General features: G+C 51.2%; 1 protein-coding gene and 1 non-coding gene across 3 annotated transcripts; one reads left to right on the plus strand and one right to left on the minus strand.

The window, feature by feature from the left end:
• The first annotated feature begins 248 nt into the window (after positions 1-248).
• COQ4 (coenzyme Q4) lies at positions 249-11,587 on the plus strand. Of its 2 annotated transcripts, XM_002820263.6 has the most exons (7): positions 249-380; positions 468-599; positions 2,598-2,694; positions 3,236-3,338; positions 9,670-9,799; positions 10,368-10,461; positions 10,992-11,587. In XM_002820263.6, the coding sequence occupies exons 1-7, from the start codon at positions 311-313 to the stop codon at positions 11,161-11,163; spliced, it is 798 nt and encodes a 265-aa protein (XP_002820309.2). In that variant the 5' UTR covers positions 249-310; the 3' UTR covers positions 11,164-11,587. The 2 variants fall into 2 exon arrangements, with proteins under 2 accessions (XP_002820309.2, XP_054377118.2); XM_054521143.2 differs by lacking the exons at positions 2,598-2,694; positions 10,368-10,461; positions 10,992-11,587 and having other exon boundaries at positions 9,670-9,804.
• A 5,982-nt stretch (positions 11,588-17,569) lies between these two features.
• On the minus strand, positions 17,570-17,660 carry TRNAR-UCU (transfer RNA arginine (anticodon UCU)). The gene is given in 2 exon segments: positions 17,570-17,605; positions 17,624-17,660. It is a non-coding gene; the product is annotated as a tRNA-Arg (tRNA).
• Between the last annotated feature and the right edge of the window lie 140 nt (positions 17,661-17,800).

A 17,800-nucleotide genomic window follows, 5' to 3' on the forward strand; every position in this document is an offset into this window, starting at 1 on the left:
GTGGAGAAGGAAATAGGGCCCGGCGCTGAGTGAGCGTGGTTGCGTGTCCTTTGCAGACACTTTGTGGGGCGAGGTGAAATGGCGAGAGTTTTGGATTGGTGGACGTAGACGATAGACAATTCGCGTGCGTTTCCTTCGCCTACTTGGCCTACATGCTTTCTGCCCGTGCAGCGATGTTTCCCCTCGAAAGGCCGTAGGCAACGCCGTCAGAATCGGTTTTTCAGTGGTTTTTGACCCCTCCGACGCTCCATCGCCTGACAGAATCGCGGCGTTCTCCGTGCCCGCCCATCCTCCGCGGAAGCCCGCTGCCATGGCGACTCTGCTGCTCCCTGTCCTGCGCCGGCTCCGTGGGCTCCCCGGCCTACCGCGGCCTGCGGCAGGCAAGTGGCGCCGGGTTCCGGGCGCAGGTGGGAAGGAGCCTGAGGGCGCCCGGCTCCTCTGACCTTGGCCTTTTTCTTGCCCCGCAGAAATGCCCCTCCGGGCCAGGAGCGACGGCGCCGGCCCGCTATACTCGCACCACATCCCCACCTCCCCGCTGCAGAAAGCGCTGTTGGCCGCCGGCTCTGCGGCGATGGCGCTCTATAACCCCTACCGCCACGGTAAGGCCGCCCGCGCCTCGCCCCCGTGGGGGCGGCTTGGAGCCGTTTCCCGTGGGTAACTGGAACATAGCCTAGGTCGGGGTACCCAAACCTGGTTACAGCTCGTAACCACTCGGAACGTTTATGAAAATGCAGATTCCTGGATCCCACCTAAACGCACTGAATCTGAATCTGAATCTGAATCTGCAGTGGAGGGAGAAATGGGCGTGGAAACCGAAAGTCTGTCTTTAAACTACTTGGGAGAATCTATCATGCAGCCCTATTGAGAACATCTAGACTAAATAGATAATTCATAAGTACCGATCAGTTTATAACATCCTACTAGAAAGTCAACTCCGAGGTCAAGGACCATGTCTGCCTCGTTCCACTGCATCTGCAACCTTCTGGATACTGCCTGGCACATAGTAAATGCCCAATAAATGTTTGCTGGATGTGTGACTAGAACATTCTAGGGTTCTACAGTGTTTTTCTCATGCCTCCTAGATTTTTGAGTTCTGGGAAGTACTGTTATTCCGACTAACAAAAACAGGCTAGGCACTATTATAGTGGCTCACGCCTATAATCCTATCGGGGGGCCGAAGCGGGCAGATGGCTTGAGCTGAGGAGTTTGAAACCAGCCTGGGCAACACGGCGAATCCCCATCTCTACAAAAAAAAAAATACAAGAATTAATTGGGGCTGGTTGCATGCGGCTGTATTCCCAGGCTGAGGTGGGAGGACCGTTTGAGCCGGGGAGTTGGAAACTGCAGTGAGCTGTGATTGTGCCATCGCACTCCAGCCTGGGCGACAGAGCGAGACCCTGTCTTAAACAAAAAAACACTATATCTCCATGTCCCCAGTGGTTTTTTGTTTGTTTTGTTTTGAGACACAGTATTGCTCTGTGGCCCACGCTGGAGTGCAGTGGCGCAATCTCAGCTCTATGCAACTTCCACCTCCCAAGTTCAAGCGATTCTCGTGCCTCAGCCTCCTGAGTAGCTGGGATTACAGGCCTGTGCCACCTGGCTAATCTTTGTATTTTTAGTAGAGACGGGATTTTGCTATGTTGCCCAGGCTGGTCTCAAACTCCTGACTTCAGGTGATCCTCCCGCCTCGGCCTCCCAAAGTGTTGGGATTACAGACATGAGCCACCACGCCGGCCAAGGCCAGCGAATTTTTAAATTTTTTTGTAGAGACGGCGTCTTGCCACGTTGCCTAGGCTGCTCTGGAACTCTTGGCCTCAAGTGATCCTCCTGCCTCAGCCCCCCAGTGTTGGGATTACAGGTGTCAGCCGCTACACTTGGCCACTAAGTGTTATATATGCATGATTTTCATGGTTTCTCACATTAACCAGCTAAGAAAGGTGTCGTCTGCACTTCACAAATTAAGACACTGAGGCTGAAAAATGTGAAGCAGGCCAGGCATGGTGGCTCACACCTGTAATCTCAGCAATTTGGGAATCCAAGGTGGGAGGATCACTTGGGGCCAAAGTTCAAGACCAGCCTGGGCAACATAGCAAGACCTCATCTCTACAGAAAATTTAAAAAACTAGCTGCATGCCTGTAGTCCTAGCAGTGAGCTATGATCACACCACTTCACTCCAGCCTGGGCAACAGAGCAAGACCCTGTCTCAAAAAAACAAAAAACAGAAATGTGAAGCAATTTGTACTAGGTCACCTAGATAGTGAACACACCTGGACTGTAGCCCAGCATCTCTGATGCCTAAGCCTCTACCAATCAATGGAGACATGATGTTGTATTGTGAAAAGTGATTTATAAAATCTTTAAAACATTGTGCTAACCAGAGCTGTCCCGCCCCAGTAGATTAAGAATAAGAACTATAGATATGTATACTGATCCCTTGTTGTGTGCTGGGTAATTTGCTAAGTGTTTAACCTGAATCCTTATAACAAAGAGCTAGACATCATCCCTAATTTATCCTGTAGGAAACAAAGGCTCAGACGAGGTCAGGTAACTTACCTAAGATGACATCCCCCATTTGTGCCCGTTTCTGTCCTTTCAGACATGGTCGCAGTTCTAGGGGAGACCACAGGACACCGCACCCTGAAGGTCCTCAGGGACCGGATGAGGAGGGATCCAGAGGGTGCCCAGATCCTGCAGTAGGTCCCAGCTCTGCCTGGGGGTCTGGGGGCATTCTCTAGGTATTCTGACCTCTCTAGAATCACAGTGTGTTTGTTCTGTTCTGCTAGGGAGCTCTTGATACCCTGGCTACATATGGTTGCACAGGCTGGGCACTGCCCAATTCCAGGGGTGTCATTCACATACATGTATATACACTGTGATGACTTCCGAGTTGTGCAATGCGATGGCCTTGGCCCAGTTTCAGCCACAGGGCTCTGTGCCTTCATTAAGTTCCCATAACATGTGCTGGCTTTACCCTGCCCTTGCAGTACCTTTTGCAAGTACTCTGGTCACATTCGAGGACTGTCTTCCTGCCGAGATTGTACCCCTGCCCATGTCCTTGGTTTGGGGTAGTATCCTAAGTCCCTGACACTAGCCTGGCCAGTTGTATGTGCTCCATTAAGGCTTGTGGTGGCCACATTGCTCCTCTGTACATTCTCCTGCCCCTCAGCTCGCTATAGTTGGATCGGTCACCTACCTTTGCCCACACCCTCCCAATGCCCAAGTCTTGCCTTGCAGGGAGCGTCCCCGGATTTCGACGTCCACCCTCGACCTGGGCAAGCTCCAGAGCCTGCCGGAAGGCTCCCTTGGTCGCGAGTATCTCCGTTTCCTGGATGTGAATGTGAGTTTTCAGCTCCTGTGTATCTGGCAGTCACCAGACAGGATGGAGGAATAGCACAGGCATGACACCCTGAGGAAAGAGGAGCCCTGAGCTGCCACCATCAGCAAGAGTGCTCTTCAGGCTCATGCCAAGCCTTTGTCATTTTCTATGGGATAGGCAAATGGGTGGGAACATGCCTCCAATTGATAATACTGGCCAGTGTTCATTAACCTCCCACTGCATGCGTGATGCCAGCCTCATCCGTGATCTTGCTGAATCCCCCCACAACTCTGTCAAGTATGTTCTATTATTATCCTCTTTTAGTAGATAAGGAAACAGAGGCTCAGAGCAGTGAAGCAAACTTGCTAATTTCACATAACTGGTATTAATGGAGATAGTAATCAACCCCAGGTCATGCTCTTCACTGCTGTACTGTGTCCCCTTATTCCAGGGACATTGCTTTCCCTACGGTATGGCAGGTGTGGCACTCTCCAGCCCCTCCAGCCCCAGGCAGGGAGGACAAGGAGGGGGGGGAAGGGGGTGTCCTGACTATTGGCAAACTCATTCACTAACTGAGGCTCTGCTGTGTGCTTGCTATCCTTTTTTTTTTTTTTTTTTTTTTTTTTTTGAGACAGAGTCTTGCTCTGTTGCCCAGGATAGAGTGCAATGGCGCGATCTTGGCTCACTGCAAGCTCCGCCTCCCAGGTTCATGCCATTCTGCTGCCTCAGCCTCCCGAGTAGCTGGGACTACAGGCGCCCGCCACCATGCCTGGCTAATTTTTTGTATTTTTTAGTAGAGACGGGGTTTCACCGTGCTAGCCAGGATGGTCTCGATCTCCTGACCACGTGATCTGCCCGCCTCCACCTCCCAAAGTGCTGGGATTACAGGCATGAGCCACCGCGCCCGGCCCATCCTTTTTGTTTTGTTTTGTTTTGAGACAGGCTCCCGCTCTGCCACCCAGGCTGGAGTGCAGTGGCGCCTTCTCGGCTCACTGCAACTCAGCTTCCTGGGTTCAAGTGATTCTCCTGCCTCAACCTCCCACATAGCTGGGACTACAGGTGCACACCACAACGCCTGGCTAATTTTTGTACTTTTAGTAGAGATGGGGTTTTACCATATTAACTAGGCTGGTCTTGAACTCCTGACCTCAAGTGATCCACCTGCCTCAGCCTCCCAAAGTGCTGGGACTGCAGGCGTGAGCCATCGTGCCCAGCCCAACCATTGTTTTGTGTACTGGGGATATAGTGGTGAACTAGACAGCCAAGTTCCCTGCCCTCATTTCTATTGTACTTGGAGAGGTAGACAATAAAATAGTTTTAAAAAATTTTCAGGGAGGGCACAGTGGCTCACATCTGTAATCCCAGCACTTTGGGAGGCTGGTGGGAGGATCACCTAAGGTCGGGAGTTTGAGACCAGCCTGACCAACATGGTGGAAACCTGTCTCTACTAAAAATACAAAAATTAGCCAGGTGTGATGGTGTGCACCTGTAATCCCAGCTACTCGGGAGGCTGAGGCAGAAGAATTGATTGAACCTGAGAGGCACAGGTTGCAGTGAGCTGAGATCGCACCACTGCACTCCAGCCTGGGCGACAGAGTAAGACTCTGTCTCCAACAAAACAAAACAAAAAAATTCATGTAAAAATACAGGTAAAATGTTTCAAGTAATTAGAATATTCTGGCACTGGTCAGTGCATGTTGGCTCATGCCTGTAATCCTAATACTGTGGGGGGCTGAAGTGGGCAGATCACTTGAGCCCAGGTGTTTGAGACCAGCCTGGGCAACACGGTAAAACCCTGTCTCTGCAAAAAATGCAAAAATTAGCCAAGTGTGGTGGTGTATACCCATAGTTCCAGCTACCTGGGAGGGAGTTTGAGGTACGAGGATCAGTTGAGCCCAGGAGGTCGAGGGCAGTGAGCCGTAATCACGCCACTACACTCCAGCTTGGACAACAGAGCAAGACTCTGTCTCAAAAATAAAAAAAAGTATACCAGCACTATTGTCAGCAGTTCGGATACAGTGGACAAAACCAGCAAAAAGCCTGCCTTTGTGGAACTTACATTCTAGCAGCTATGAAGAGAACAAGTTAGTGTGATAGATGACAGCTTTGGTATTGGGAAGGCTACAGCCACTTCTGACGGAGTGGTCAGGGCCGGCTCCTCTGAGGAGACTTGGAAGGTAAGGAGGAGCCAACCCTGTGGAGAGCTGAGGAGGAGCATTCTGAGTAGAGGGAATGGCAAGGGCAGAGGCCTCATGTGTTTAGGAAAAGGAAGGTCGACCAGTGTGGCCGCAGAGGAGTAAGTGGCAGGGAGACATGAGTGGGCTGGAAGGGGAGCCAGGGCTGGGCCCTGTAGGCCACCAGAAGGAGGAGTCTGTATTTTGTAGCAGGAGCAGTAGGAAACTTGTGGAAGGTTTTGAGCAGGATAGTAAAGTGACCTGATTTGTAAAGGACCTTAGGATCCAGTTGGCCCATCTTCCCTCCCTCCTCCAACACAGACACATCCCATCAAGGCACCCCTGCCAAATGGCTGCCAGAGCCAGCCAGGCTGATGGAGGTGAGGGGTCTCCAAAGGTTGCCCTGGAACAGTTTCTCAAGCTGGGCAGTGTTAATGTTTAGGCTGGATCACTCTTTGTTGTGGGGGCGGTCCTGAGCCTGGTAGGATATTTAGTGGCATCCCTGGCTTCTACCCACTGGATGCCAGGAGCACCCCCGTCAAGTTGTGACAACCACAGATGTCTCCAGAGATTACAGATGTCCCCTGGTGGGCAGTTGAGAACCACTGCTCTAAATGGTTATTGTCCCCGAGACGATGTTCTGTTCCTCACAGTCTCCTGCACAGCTACCTTGACGGGGCGATCACCTGCCCTATTTTAAACCATCTCTCTCAGATTTCACCAGGATGCAAGTCATTTCATCAGTGGGAAACTCACCAGGGTGACCTGCCTCAAGTGCTACACAGGGAGGGACAGTCTTCTGAATTTCCCCCAGTCTTTAGCCCTGTTGCTGTGGAGGGGAGGGGGTAGCAGGGATAGGACTGCTAGGATACCTCGCTTACAAGTAGGCTGTGGCCCTACTTGTAACCGCGCTGGCGATTGTGACACTTGTAGAGCAAGGAAATCAGCAGCTCATGGAATGTGAAGGAGCACCTTTGTCCCCAGAGAGATTTAGATAAAGGTTCAAGGTGAGGCCACCCTCCCCTCCCTGAGGCTGATTTTGGTGAGAGGTATGGTCATCTTGTAGTATCAAGACTACAGGCATGGGCTTGAGAATTAGGAGGAGCCTGAGTCAGAATCCTGGCTCTCTTCCCAGCTTTACAAGCCTGGACAAATCCTTTGACCTCGCTGAGTCTCAGATTCCTCATGAGAAGTAAGAGGACCTCCCATATATCTTCCAGGGCACTTATCGGCCTTGGTAATGGATATTAAGGCCACTGGCTTTGGAATCCAGCAGACTTTGTTTCAAATGCTGACTCCACTTTACTAGCTGTGTGATCTTGGGCAAATTACTTTATCTCTCTGAGCCTTGTTTTCCTTATTTTTATTTATTTATTTGTTTATTTTTTGAGTCTCGCTCTGTCACCCAGGCTGGAGGGCAGTGGCACAGTCTTGGCTCACTGCAACCTCCACCTCCTGGCAATTCTCCTGCCTCAGCCTCCCGAGTAGCTGGGACTACAGGCGCACGCCACCACACCTGGCTAATTTTTGTATTTTTAGTATAGGCGGGATTTCGCCATATTGGCCAGGCTGGTCTCAAACTCCTGACCTCAAGTGATCCGCTGGCCTTGGCCTCCCAAAGTGTTGGGATTACAGGCATGAGCCACCACACCCGGCCCTTGTTTTCCTTATCTATATCTGCAGTAATAACAGTATTTACCTCCAAGATTGCAAGGATGAAAGGATAATATATGTAAAAGACACCCTAGGTGCCAGCACCTGGTGGATACTTTATGATCACCTTCAGCTTCACACAACAGGCTGAGGCCATTCTTTGGGAACAGGAAGACCAGGCTGTTCCCACTCTGTATGGGTGCTGCTGAGTACTCAGAGGCAGTGGGCAGTTAAGAGGAGGAGAGTTCTGGGATCAGAAAAGTGCCCAGGACTGGCCTTTTATTCATATGTTCAAGAGATGTTCATTCATCCAGGCCCTGGATCAGGCTACTGGAGGTAAAAGAATAAGCGAAACAGAGCCAGTCCTGCCCTTATGTAGCAGACAGGCTGTTTGGATACTGTCCATAAAAATAAAATGTGAGCGGCCGGGCACAGTGGCTCACAACTGTAATCCCGGCTCTCTGGGAGGCCAAGGCGGGTGGATCACGAAGTCAGGAGTTTGAGACCAGCCTGACCAACATGGTGAAACCCCATCTCTACTAAAAAAAAAAAAAAAATTAGCTGGGTGTGGTGGCACGTGCCTGTAATCCTAGCTACTCAGGAAGCTGAGGCAGAAGAATTGCTTGAATCCGGGAGGAGGAGGTTGCAGTAAGCCAAGATTGCACCACGGCACTCCAGCCTGGGCGACAGAGCGAGACTCCGTCTCAAAAAAATAAATAAATAAATAAAAAATAAATAAAATGTGAGCATGTAGGTAATTTTTAATTTTCTGCCAGCTACTTTAATAGCAAAAAGAAATTAATTTTTTTGCTATTAAAATTAAGGTGGAATTTTTTTGTTTGTTTTTTTGAGATAGAGTCTCACTCTGTTGCCCAGGCTGGAGTGCAATGGTGCCATCTCAGCTCACTGCAACCCCTGCCTTCTGGGATCAAGCAATTCTCTTGTCTCAGCCTCCCAAGTAGCTGGGATTACAGGCAACCGCCACCACGCCTGGCTAATTTTTGTATTTTTAGTAGAGACGGGGTTTCACCATATTGGTCAGGCTGGCCTTGAACTCCTCAGATGATCCGCCCGCCTCGGCCTCCCAAAGTGCTGGGATTATAACCGTGAGTCACCGTGCCTGGCTAGAATTGATTTTAAATACGCATCTTGTTTAGCCCAATATATCCAAAGTATTATTTCAACAAGTAATCAATATTTTTGTTTTTTGTTTGTTTGTTTGTTTTTTTCAGACAGAGTCTCACTCTGTCGCCCAGGCTGGAGTGCAGTGGCGCGATCTCGGCTCGCTGCAAGCTCCGCCTCCCGGGCTCACGCCATTCTCCTGCCTCAGCCTCCCAAGTAGCTGGGACCACAGGCGCCCACCACCACGCCCGGAGAATTTTTGTATTTTTAGGAGAGACGGAGTTTCACTGTGTTAGCCAGGATAGTCTTGGTCTCCTGACCTCGTGATCCACGCGCCTCGGCCTCCCAAAGTGCTGGGATTACAGGCGTGAGCCACCGCGCCCGGCCAGTATTTTTAAATCATTGAGAGTTTTAGATTTTTTTCATACTAAGTATTTGAAGTCTCGTGTGTATTTTATATGTTCAGCACATCTCACTTGGACACCTTTCTTAGCCACATGTGGCAAGCGGCTGCCATACTGGACAGTGCAGGTCTAGGAGACATTAATACTCACATCCACTAAACATCAAGGTACAGTGATTTTGAGTGCCACTAAGAGGTGAATGATGCTTCCAGAGACCATAACATGAACCCACTTGGTCTGTAGGTTAGGGGTGGCCTCTCTGTGGTGGGGGGAAGGGATGGGGGACAGGGGACACTTAACCGAGGTCATAAAGGATAAGTAGGAGTCACCACAGTGAAGATGGGGGTAGTGGGAGAGAGCACCCCAAGCTGGGAGCAGCTTGTGCTAGGATCAGGGTCTTTGGGGCTTCATTATTTATTTTTAGAGACAATGTCTTGCTTGAGTGCAGTGGTATAGTCATAGCTCCCTGTAACCTCAAACTCCTGGGCTCAAGCATCCTCCTGTCCCAGCCTCCTGAGTAGCTGGGACTATAGACACACACCACCACACCCGACTAATTTTTGTATTTTTTTTTTTCTGGCTTTTTTGTTTCTTTGAGACAGAGTCTCTGTCACCCAGGCTGGAGTGCAGTGGTGCCATCTTGGCTCACTGCAACCTCCGCCTCCTGGGTTCAAGTGATTCTCCTGTCTCAGCCTCCTGAGTAGCTGGGACTACAGGTGTGCACCACCACACCCGGCTAATTTTTGTATTTTTTAGTAGAGACAGGGTTTCACCGTATTGGTCAGGCTGGTGTTGAACTCCTGATCTCAGGTGATCCGCCCACCTTAGCCTCCCAAAGTGCTGGGATTTACAGGCATGAGCCTCGGCCCCCAGCCAGTCGCCAGAGTTTTCTAGTAGGTCTGAGTTTGGTGAGAGTTGTGACAGTGTCAGAGACAAAACTGGCCAATCGGGCCCTGGGAACCATCAGGAAGGGTTCTAGGGGAGGCTCATGGTTGTCAGAGGGTCTCCCCAGACACCCGAGCACCCACCCGCTTCGTGGATGATGAGGAGCTAGCGTATGTGATTCAGCGGTACCGGGAGGTGCACGACATGCTTCACACCCTGCTGGGGATGCCCACCAACATCCTGGGTGAGTGCCCCCAACCCTGACGGCCTGTCTCCCTGGGGTGGCTTCAGGGCCAGGGCAGGGCTTGCCTATCTCCACCACCCTCTGCATCACCTGGCTTGGTGCCTCAATTTCTGCTTTACCTGAACATCTTAGTAGCATCTTTGCCACATGTCCCCCTTCTCCCTCCCACTGCCTCTCAGGGCTCCTGCACTAATGGAGCAGCAGAGCCCATCTTCAGGGCTTCTGGTATCTTTTTAGGCTTTAGCTGCCTCCCTGTTCTGAAACTCAGTAGCTCCCTAAGGCCTGCAGGAACCATCCTGGAGTGTTTAGCCTGGCTTATGGGGTCATGGGGTCCTCTGCGCCCTGACCCCAGGCTTCCTTTCCATCCCTTACTCCCTTCTGTTCACTCTTGGGCCCTCTCCCGTACTCCAAGCCAAGTGCCCCAAGGCCCAGCACAGGCCAGGACTGGGCACAGCTGACCCCAGTAGAGATTAGGGAGGAACAGTTGCCTCTCTTTACCCTGCTATGAGCACCACTGGCCTTTCCTTCAGATAGCCTGTTCACCTCCCAACCCATCCCTCACCCACAGGGGAGATCGTGGTGAAATGGTTTGAGGCTGTCCAGACTGGCCTGCCCATGTGCATCCTGGGTGCACTCTTTGGACCGATCCGACTTGGTGCTCAGTAAGTTTTCAAGTGGCAGCTGGGTCAGGGTTGAGGGTGGTATCAGGACAGAACTCAGAGGGACCAGGGCTCTTAGAAGTAGGAAGAGCACACAGACCCCTGCGCAGCCCCTTCCAGTTCTCCAGGAAGTAAGGGTAGAAAGAATGGAGCAGAGATGTGAAACTGGCCTGGGGCAAGGGTCTTCAAGTGAGCAAATAAAGCCTGTACGTTTCACAGGACTCTGGGGTCTCTTGGGCCAGGCCTAAGTGCATGGTCAGAATGACGAGCGTCAGTGGGAAGGCAGGTTGGTGTTAGATTCTGGAGTGAGGGAGCCATGATTTAAATCTGAGCTTCGACATGTTCAAGATGTGTGGCTTTGGGCTTGAGATTCCACCTCACTGAGCTCTGTTGCCTCACTGAAAAGCAGGGATAATAACTACCTCCTTCCGAGGTCTTTGTGTGGATGAACTGAGAAAATGCACAAGTGCCGAGCAGTCGAGTGCCTGGCCCCCAGGGACTTGATGTTTTCTTTTTCCTCTGCTGCCCCACAGGAGCCTGCAAGTGCTGGTCTCGGAGTTGATCCCATGGGCTGTTCAGAACGGGCGCACAGCCCCATGTGTCCTCAACCTGTACTATGAGCGGCGCTGGGAGCAGTCCCTGAGGGCTCTGCGGGAGGAGCTGGGCATTACGGCACCACCCATGCACATCCAGGGCTTGGCCTGAGCTCCTGAGCCAGCGGGGCCTGGCCTACCTCCCCCACCCACTGCTTCCCTTGGAGGCAGAGGGCTCCCTTGACTACCTTTGTTCCTCTTTGAACACTGACCTTTGGACAACATTTATCATAATTTGTCATAGCCACTGCTGAGTGGCCTTGAAGACGAACCCCACAGGGAGCAAGCAGTACAGTGGCACTCCCAGGGGGACCAGCAGCTGCCCAAGGAGAACCATGCATGAACAGTATCAGTCGTCTGGGCTCATGCTGGGATTGTTGCAGACTCCTGTTGCAACTCCTCCCAGCCAGCCAGGTCTGCTGGGGGCCAGGCTGGGTATCCTCACAGGAGTGAGGGCTACATCCAATTCCAAAAGCCTGAGAAGAGAGAAGCAGAGGGGGAGGTGAGTGTGTGAATAAAGGCTCCCATCAGGTCAAGTGTCTGCTTGTCCTTTCCCCCAGGGATGCCCCTGACTTTGGCACTCTTGCACCTTCCAAGCACTAGGGCAGAAGTTTCCCTCCCAGCCTGGGCTTTAGCTGCTTGTCCCCTCTCCTCTGGCCGAAGTTGGGTGGACATGGATTCAAATTCCCAGCTCCTCCCTGTTTTTTTTTTGTTTTTTTTTGTTTTTTTTTGTTTTGAGATGGAGTCTCACTCTGTCGCCAGGCTGGAAGTGCAATGGCGAGATCTCGGCTCACTGCAACCTCCACCTCCCAAGTTCAAATGATTCTCCTGCTTCAGCCTCCCAAATAGCTGGGACTACAAGCGCGTGCCACCACACTCAGCTAATTTTTGTATTTTTAGAGATGGGGTTTCACCATGTTGGCTGGGATGGTCTCGATCTTCTTGACCTCGTGGTCTGCCCATCTCGGCCTCCCAAAGTGCTGGGATTATAGGCATGAGCCACCGCGCCTGGCCAACTCCTCCCTGTTTTCCGGCAGAGGACTTAGGACAAGTTCCTTCCCCTCTCTGAGTCCCCATTTCATCATCAGGAAGAGTGGAATCCTAAGGCACTCACCCCCAGGACTATTGTGGGAGTTTCTGAGGGGACATTCAGAAGACGGGCTTCAGAAAAAGGGCCCAAAGAGCAGGAGGTGGGGTTTTTTGGGTTTTTGTTGTTTGAGACAAGCTCTTACCCCGTCATGTAGGCTGGAGTGCGTGGCATAATCTTGGCTCACTGTACCCTCGACTTCCTGGGCCCAAGCAGTCTTCATCTCAACCTCCCCGGTAGCTGAGGCCACAGGTACACACCACCATGCCCAACTAATTTTTTTTTAATTTATATTTATTTTTGAGACAGGGTCTCACTCTTTTTGCCCAGGCTGGAGTGCAGTGGCGTGATCTCGGCTCACTGCAACTTCTGCGTCCCAGGTTCAAGCAAGTCTCCCATAGCCTCCCCGGGAGCTGGGACTACAGGCGCATGCCATCATGCCCAGCTAATTTTTGTATTTTTTGGTAGAGATGAGGTTTCACCATGTTGGCCAGGCTGGTCTTGAACACCTGACCTCTCAGGTGATCCAGCCACCTTGGCCTCCCGAAGTGCTGGGATTACAGGCGTGAGCCACCGCGCCTGGCCGCCCAACTGATTTTAATTTTTTGTAGAGACGAGGTCTCTATGTTGCACAGGCTGCTTGACCTCCTGGGCTCAAGTGATCCTCCCGCCCTTGGCCTTCCAAATAATCCAGATGTGAACCACTGTTTCCAGCCAATCAGGAGCTGTTTTATTCTTGTGTTCATAAGCACAAAAGGCTGCAGTTCATTTTGGAGTGGCAAAAAGGCATTTTCCTTGGGTAAGAGCCAAGGAACAAGGACCGGCTGGATGAAAGGTATTAGAAGAGTGGGTGGCCCTGGCTTGGGATTTAGAACCAGAAAAGCCCCAAGATGGAAGAGGCTTTAGCATTTTTCAGGCCAATTCCTCATTGCGTGAATAGATGATTGATGGCCCAGAGGCAGGCAGAGAATTGCCTGGAGTAACTAAAACACAGGCCACAGGCCCCCGGTACGTTTACCAGTGCCTCAGTTTCCCTATCTATAATCAGTTTCTAACTGTACTATATGTCAGGCAGTACCAAGCACTTGAGATGCATTATTGCATTGACACCTCAAGGTCACCACCCAAGGAGAGAGGTGGTATTTTACTTGTGTTTTACTAACGAGGCAGTAGGATAGAGCTGGGGTTGGAGCCACGGGTTGTCTGAAGATCTGCTCAGCACTGCCATACCAGGGCCCCAGCCTTCCCTGTGCGCACCACGTCTGGTTCAGGGATCCCAATAGCAGAGGAAGTGCAGGGGAGGCTGGAGGCCCACCTCAGAACCATGGACTTTTCAGGAGGAAAACTTTGTTCTGAGCTCCTTGAATCTCTGCGGGAAAAGGAGGCCATGCTAGTGAGTCCCCATACCTCACCAGTCTCTGCAGACCTGCCAGCTGTTTCTGCAGCTTCCCAGGGTCCCAGGCACCCCCACTGCAGCTCACTAAAGTCAACAGTGCCAGGGTGGCAGCGGAGGTCAGACACATGGCCTTCACTGCCCAGCTGGGCAGCTCACCTGCTCTAGGCAGGCAGTGCCTGGACAACCCTGGGCCTTTATAGCACTTGTCAGGCTTAGCTGGGAATGCAGTCTGGTCTCCTGAGCATAGGGTGGCATTTGTGTTACCAGCTCATGATTGGAGAAAAATCAAACTGGCTATAGGTAATCACTGGTGAGGCCCTACCAACTTCTGCCTAGAAACGTCTATTCTCCCATCTCAGTAAACCATGCTTGCCTTCATCCTGCTCCCTGAACACACCAGGCTTCTTCCTGCCTTTGGGAACAGCACCGTGTCCCCAGGTTGTTACATGGTGAGCTCCTTGTCATTCACATCTCTGCTCAAACGTCACCGCAGAGATGTCTTTCTGGGCTTCCTGCCATCTAAAGCAGTCCCTAGTCCCCCTCCCCCTCTCTCCATGCTGTCATCTTCTGTTTATTATTATTTATTTTTTGAGATGGGGTCTCATTCTGTCACCCAGGCTGGAGTGCAGTGCCACGATCACGGCTCACTACAGCCTCGACCTCCTGGGCTCCAGGATCCTCCTGTTTTAGCCTGCCTAGTAGCTGGGCCTATGGATGCATGCCACCACGCCTAGCTAAGTTTTTTTGTTTTTTTGGTTTTGTTTTTTTTTGTTTTGTTTTCTTTTGAGACGGAGTCTTGCTCTGTCACCCAGGCTGGAGTGCAATGGCGTGATCTCGGCTTACTGCAACCTCCCTTTTCCAGGGTCAAGCAGTTCTCCTGCCTCAGCCTCCCAAGTAGCTGGGATTACAGGGGTGCACCACCATGTCCAGCTAATTTTTATTTTTAGTAGAGACGGGGTTTCACCATGTTGGCCAGGCTGGTCTCGAAATCCTGACCTCAGGTGATCTGCCCACTTTGGCATCCCAAAGTGCTAGGATTACATGCATGAGCCACCATGGCTGGCCAAGTGGTTTCTTTTTTTTTTTTTTTTTTTTCTTTTTTTTGTGGGGGATGGAGTCTCACTCTGTCGCCCAGGCTGGAGTGCAATGGCGCGATCTCGGCTCACTGCAACCTCCACCTCCCGGGTTCAGCCGATTCTCCTGCCTCAGCCTCCTGAGTAGCTGGGATTACAGGTGCCCCCACCACACCCGGCTGATTTTTTTTTTTTTAATTGTTAGTAGAGACGTGGTTTCACCATGTTGGTCAGGCTGGTCTCAAACTCCTGATCTCATGATCCCCCCGCCTCAGCCTCCCAAAGTGCTGGGATTACAGGTGTTAGCCACTGGGCTCGGCTGGTTTTTTTTGTTGTTGTTTTTTTTTAATTGTTTTTTTGTAGAGACAGGGTCTTGCTATGTTGGCTAGGCCAGTCTTGAACTCCTGGTCTCAAGCCATCCTCCTGCCTTGACCTCCCAAAGTGCTGCTATTCCAGATGTAAGCCAGCGCACCCTACCCTTTTCTTTAGAGCATTCACCACTCTGAAATTATTTTATTGGTAGAGCTGGGGGTGGTGGCTCATGCCTGGAGTCCCAGCACTTTGGGAGGCCTGGGGGGGCAGATCACTTGAGCTCAAGAGTTCCAGACTAGCCTGAACAACATGATGAAACCTCGTCTCTACTAAAAATACAAAAAATTAGCCAGGTGTGGTGGCGCACACCTGTAGCCCTAGCTACCCAGGAGGCTGAGGTAGCAGGAGCACCTGAGCCCAGGAGGTGAAGGCTGCAGTGAGCTGTGATTGTCTGGGCAACAGGAGTAAGACCCCGTCTCAAAAAAAAAAAAAAAAAAAAATTAAAAAAATTTAATGACAATACTGTGATGAGTGTCACACCAGCACAGTGAGCACTGAGTGAGGGACGACCTATTCCATCTCACTTCCACCTGTCCTCTGTGTGGCCAGCTAGACTGTAAGCAACTGAAAGGCAGGCTGTCCTGTTCTCTCTGTGTCCTCTTCCTTCTCCCTCTCAGGCCTGACCCAATGTCCGGTGGTACTGCTTTGGTTTCTCCAGTGTGACAAGCCTGACTGAAGGAGAGCAGGTGGCTGGTCACCAGCACCCTCCCGCTAACTCTCACCTGCCCATTTGCTTATGACCTCAGTAGTTGATGTGGAAGTACTCATGTTTATACTCACGGATCCTGGCGTGGATAAGGTCAGAGCCTCCAATTCAGTCTCCCTTTCATTCATTCAATAAATGTTGGCCAGGCGCAGTGGCTCACGCCTGTAATCCCAACACTTTGGGAGGCTGAGGTGGGAGGATCACGAGGTCAGGAGATCGAGACCATCCTGGCTAACACGGTGAAACCCCGTCTCTACTAAAAAAAATACAAAAAAATTAGCCAGGCCTGGTGATGGGCGCCTGTAGTCCCAGCTACTCAGGAGGCTGAGGCAGGAGAATGGCGTGAACCTGGGAGGCGGAGCTTGCAGTGAGCCGAGATCGCGCCACTGCACTCCAGCCTGGGCGACAGAGCAAGACTCTGTCTCGGAAAAAAAAAAAAATACTCCCCACAAATCTCCACACTGACCCTGTGAGGTATTATTAATTAGTATGTCCCAATTTTTATATATAAGAACAAAATGAATCTTGACCTTTCAGCTGAGAAGTTGAACTCAATGCCCATGCCCATACCACTGCACATTCTGCCTCCTGACGGTGATACCCATGAAGGATGTGGTGCTGGAATTTACTCAAGTCCCCAAAAGGAGGCACCCTATATTCCAGAAGAAATAGGTCCAAATCCTTGTCAGACCAAAATTTCATCTTTATTTTTATTATTATTAGTTTTTTGAGACAGGCTCTCGCTGCTCTGTTGCTCAGGCTGGAGTGCAGTGGCCCAATCTCGGCTCACTGCAACCTGTGCCTCCCAGGTTCAGTGATTCTCTTGCCTCAGCTCCTGAGTAGCTAGGATTACAGACGTGCACCACCACGTCCGGCTAATTTTTGTATTTTTAATAGAGATAGGGTTTCACCATATTGGCCAGGCTGGTCTGGAACTCCTGACCTCATGTGATCTGCCCACCTCAGCCTCCCAAAGTACTGGGATTACAGGCATGAGCCACTGTGCCCAGCTTATTTTTATTTTTTGAGACACGGTCTTACTTTGTTGCCCAGGGTGGAGTGCAGTGGTGCAATCACAGCTCACTGCAGCCCCAAGTTCCAGAGCTCAAGCAATCCTCCCACCTCATCTTCCTGAGTAGCTGGGAGTACAAGCAAGAGCTACCTGGCTAATTTTTTCTTTTTCCTGTAGAGGCAGGGTCTCACTATGTTGCCCAGGCTGGTCTTGAACTCCTGGCTGAAGTGATCCTCCTGCCTCAGCCTCCAAAAGTACTGGGATTACAAGCTTGAGCCACCACGCCAGTCCCAGAATGTCTTTTTTTCTTTTTTTTTTTGAGATGGAGACTTGCTCTGTCGCCCAGACTGGAGTGCAGTGGCGCAATCTCGGCTTACAGCGACCTCCGCCTCCCAGGTTCAAGCAATTCTCCTGCCTCAGCCTCCCAGGGATCTATTAATATTTAAGGACAAGTGGCAACTGTGGATGCCCAAAATGGTTACTTAACAAGAAACCAATTTTTCAGAGGCCAGGAGTCCCAACAGGGCCGAGAATCTGGCCACTCGCCTATGGCTCTGGAGGTGACATGACAAATAAGGGCATAGGTTTATAGGTTAACTGATTTGTTGCAGGGACCAGAGATCATAGATGGTGAAGTTAACTAAGGGCCTCCGAATCCGTGTCCTTTGTGCCAACAGGTGTGCCAGGCTGCTCACAAGACGCCATGGTATGAGAAAGGATTTCTCATAGTCACTGGGACACCAGGTTTATGGCTGTGTCGCAGCAAAGTTGGGTGTCACTTATGATTTTCTTTCTGAACCTTATTTGTTAGATAGGTCCTGGAGTCCTTAAAACAAGCAGGTGGAAGTCAGGGAGTAGGAGCCATCAAAATTCGACTCTGGTGGGACTCGAACCCACAACCTTTGAATGACCACACTAGGCTCAGCTAGAAGTCCAATGCGCTATCCATTGCGCCACAGAGCCGGCTGCGGAACCTAGCCGCCCCGCTCAACTCTGCCTGAAACCGCCCTCTTAGCGAGCTTCTAGGTGTGGTGCTGGGTGTTTGCTGAACTCTGCCGGGGCCCGAGAGCGTGCTCCGGGTTTTCGGCTGTGGTGTGGACTGG

The sequence above is a fragment of the Pongo abelii genome, chromosome 13, assembly GCF_028885655.2.
Source record: "Pongo abelii isolate AG06213 chromosome 13, NHGRI_mPonAbe1-v2.0_pri, whole genome shotgun sequence".
Classification (NCBI taxonomy): Eukaryota; Metazoa; Chordata; class Mammalia; order Primates; family Hominidae; genus Pongo; species Pongo abelii.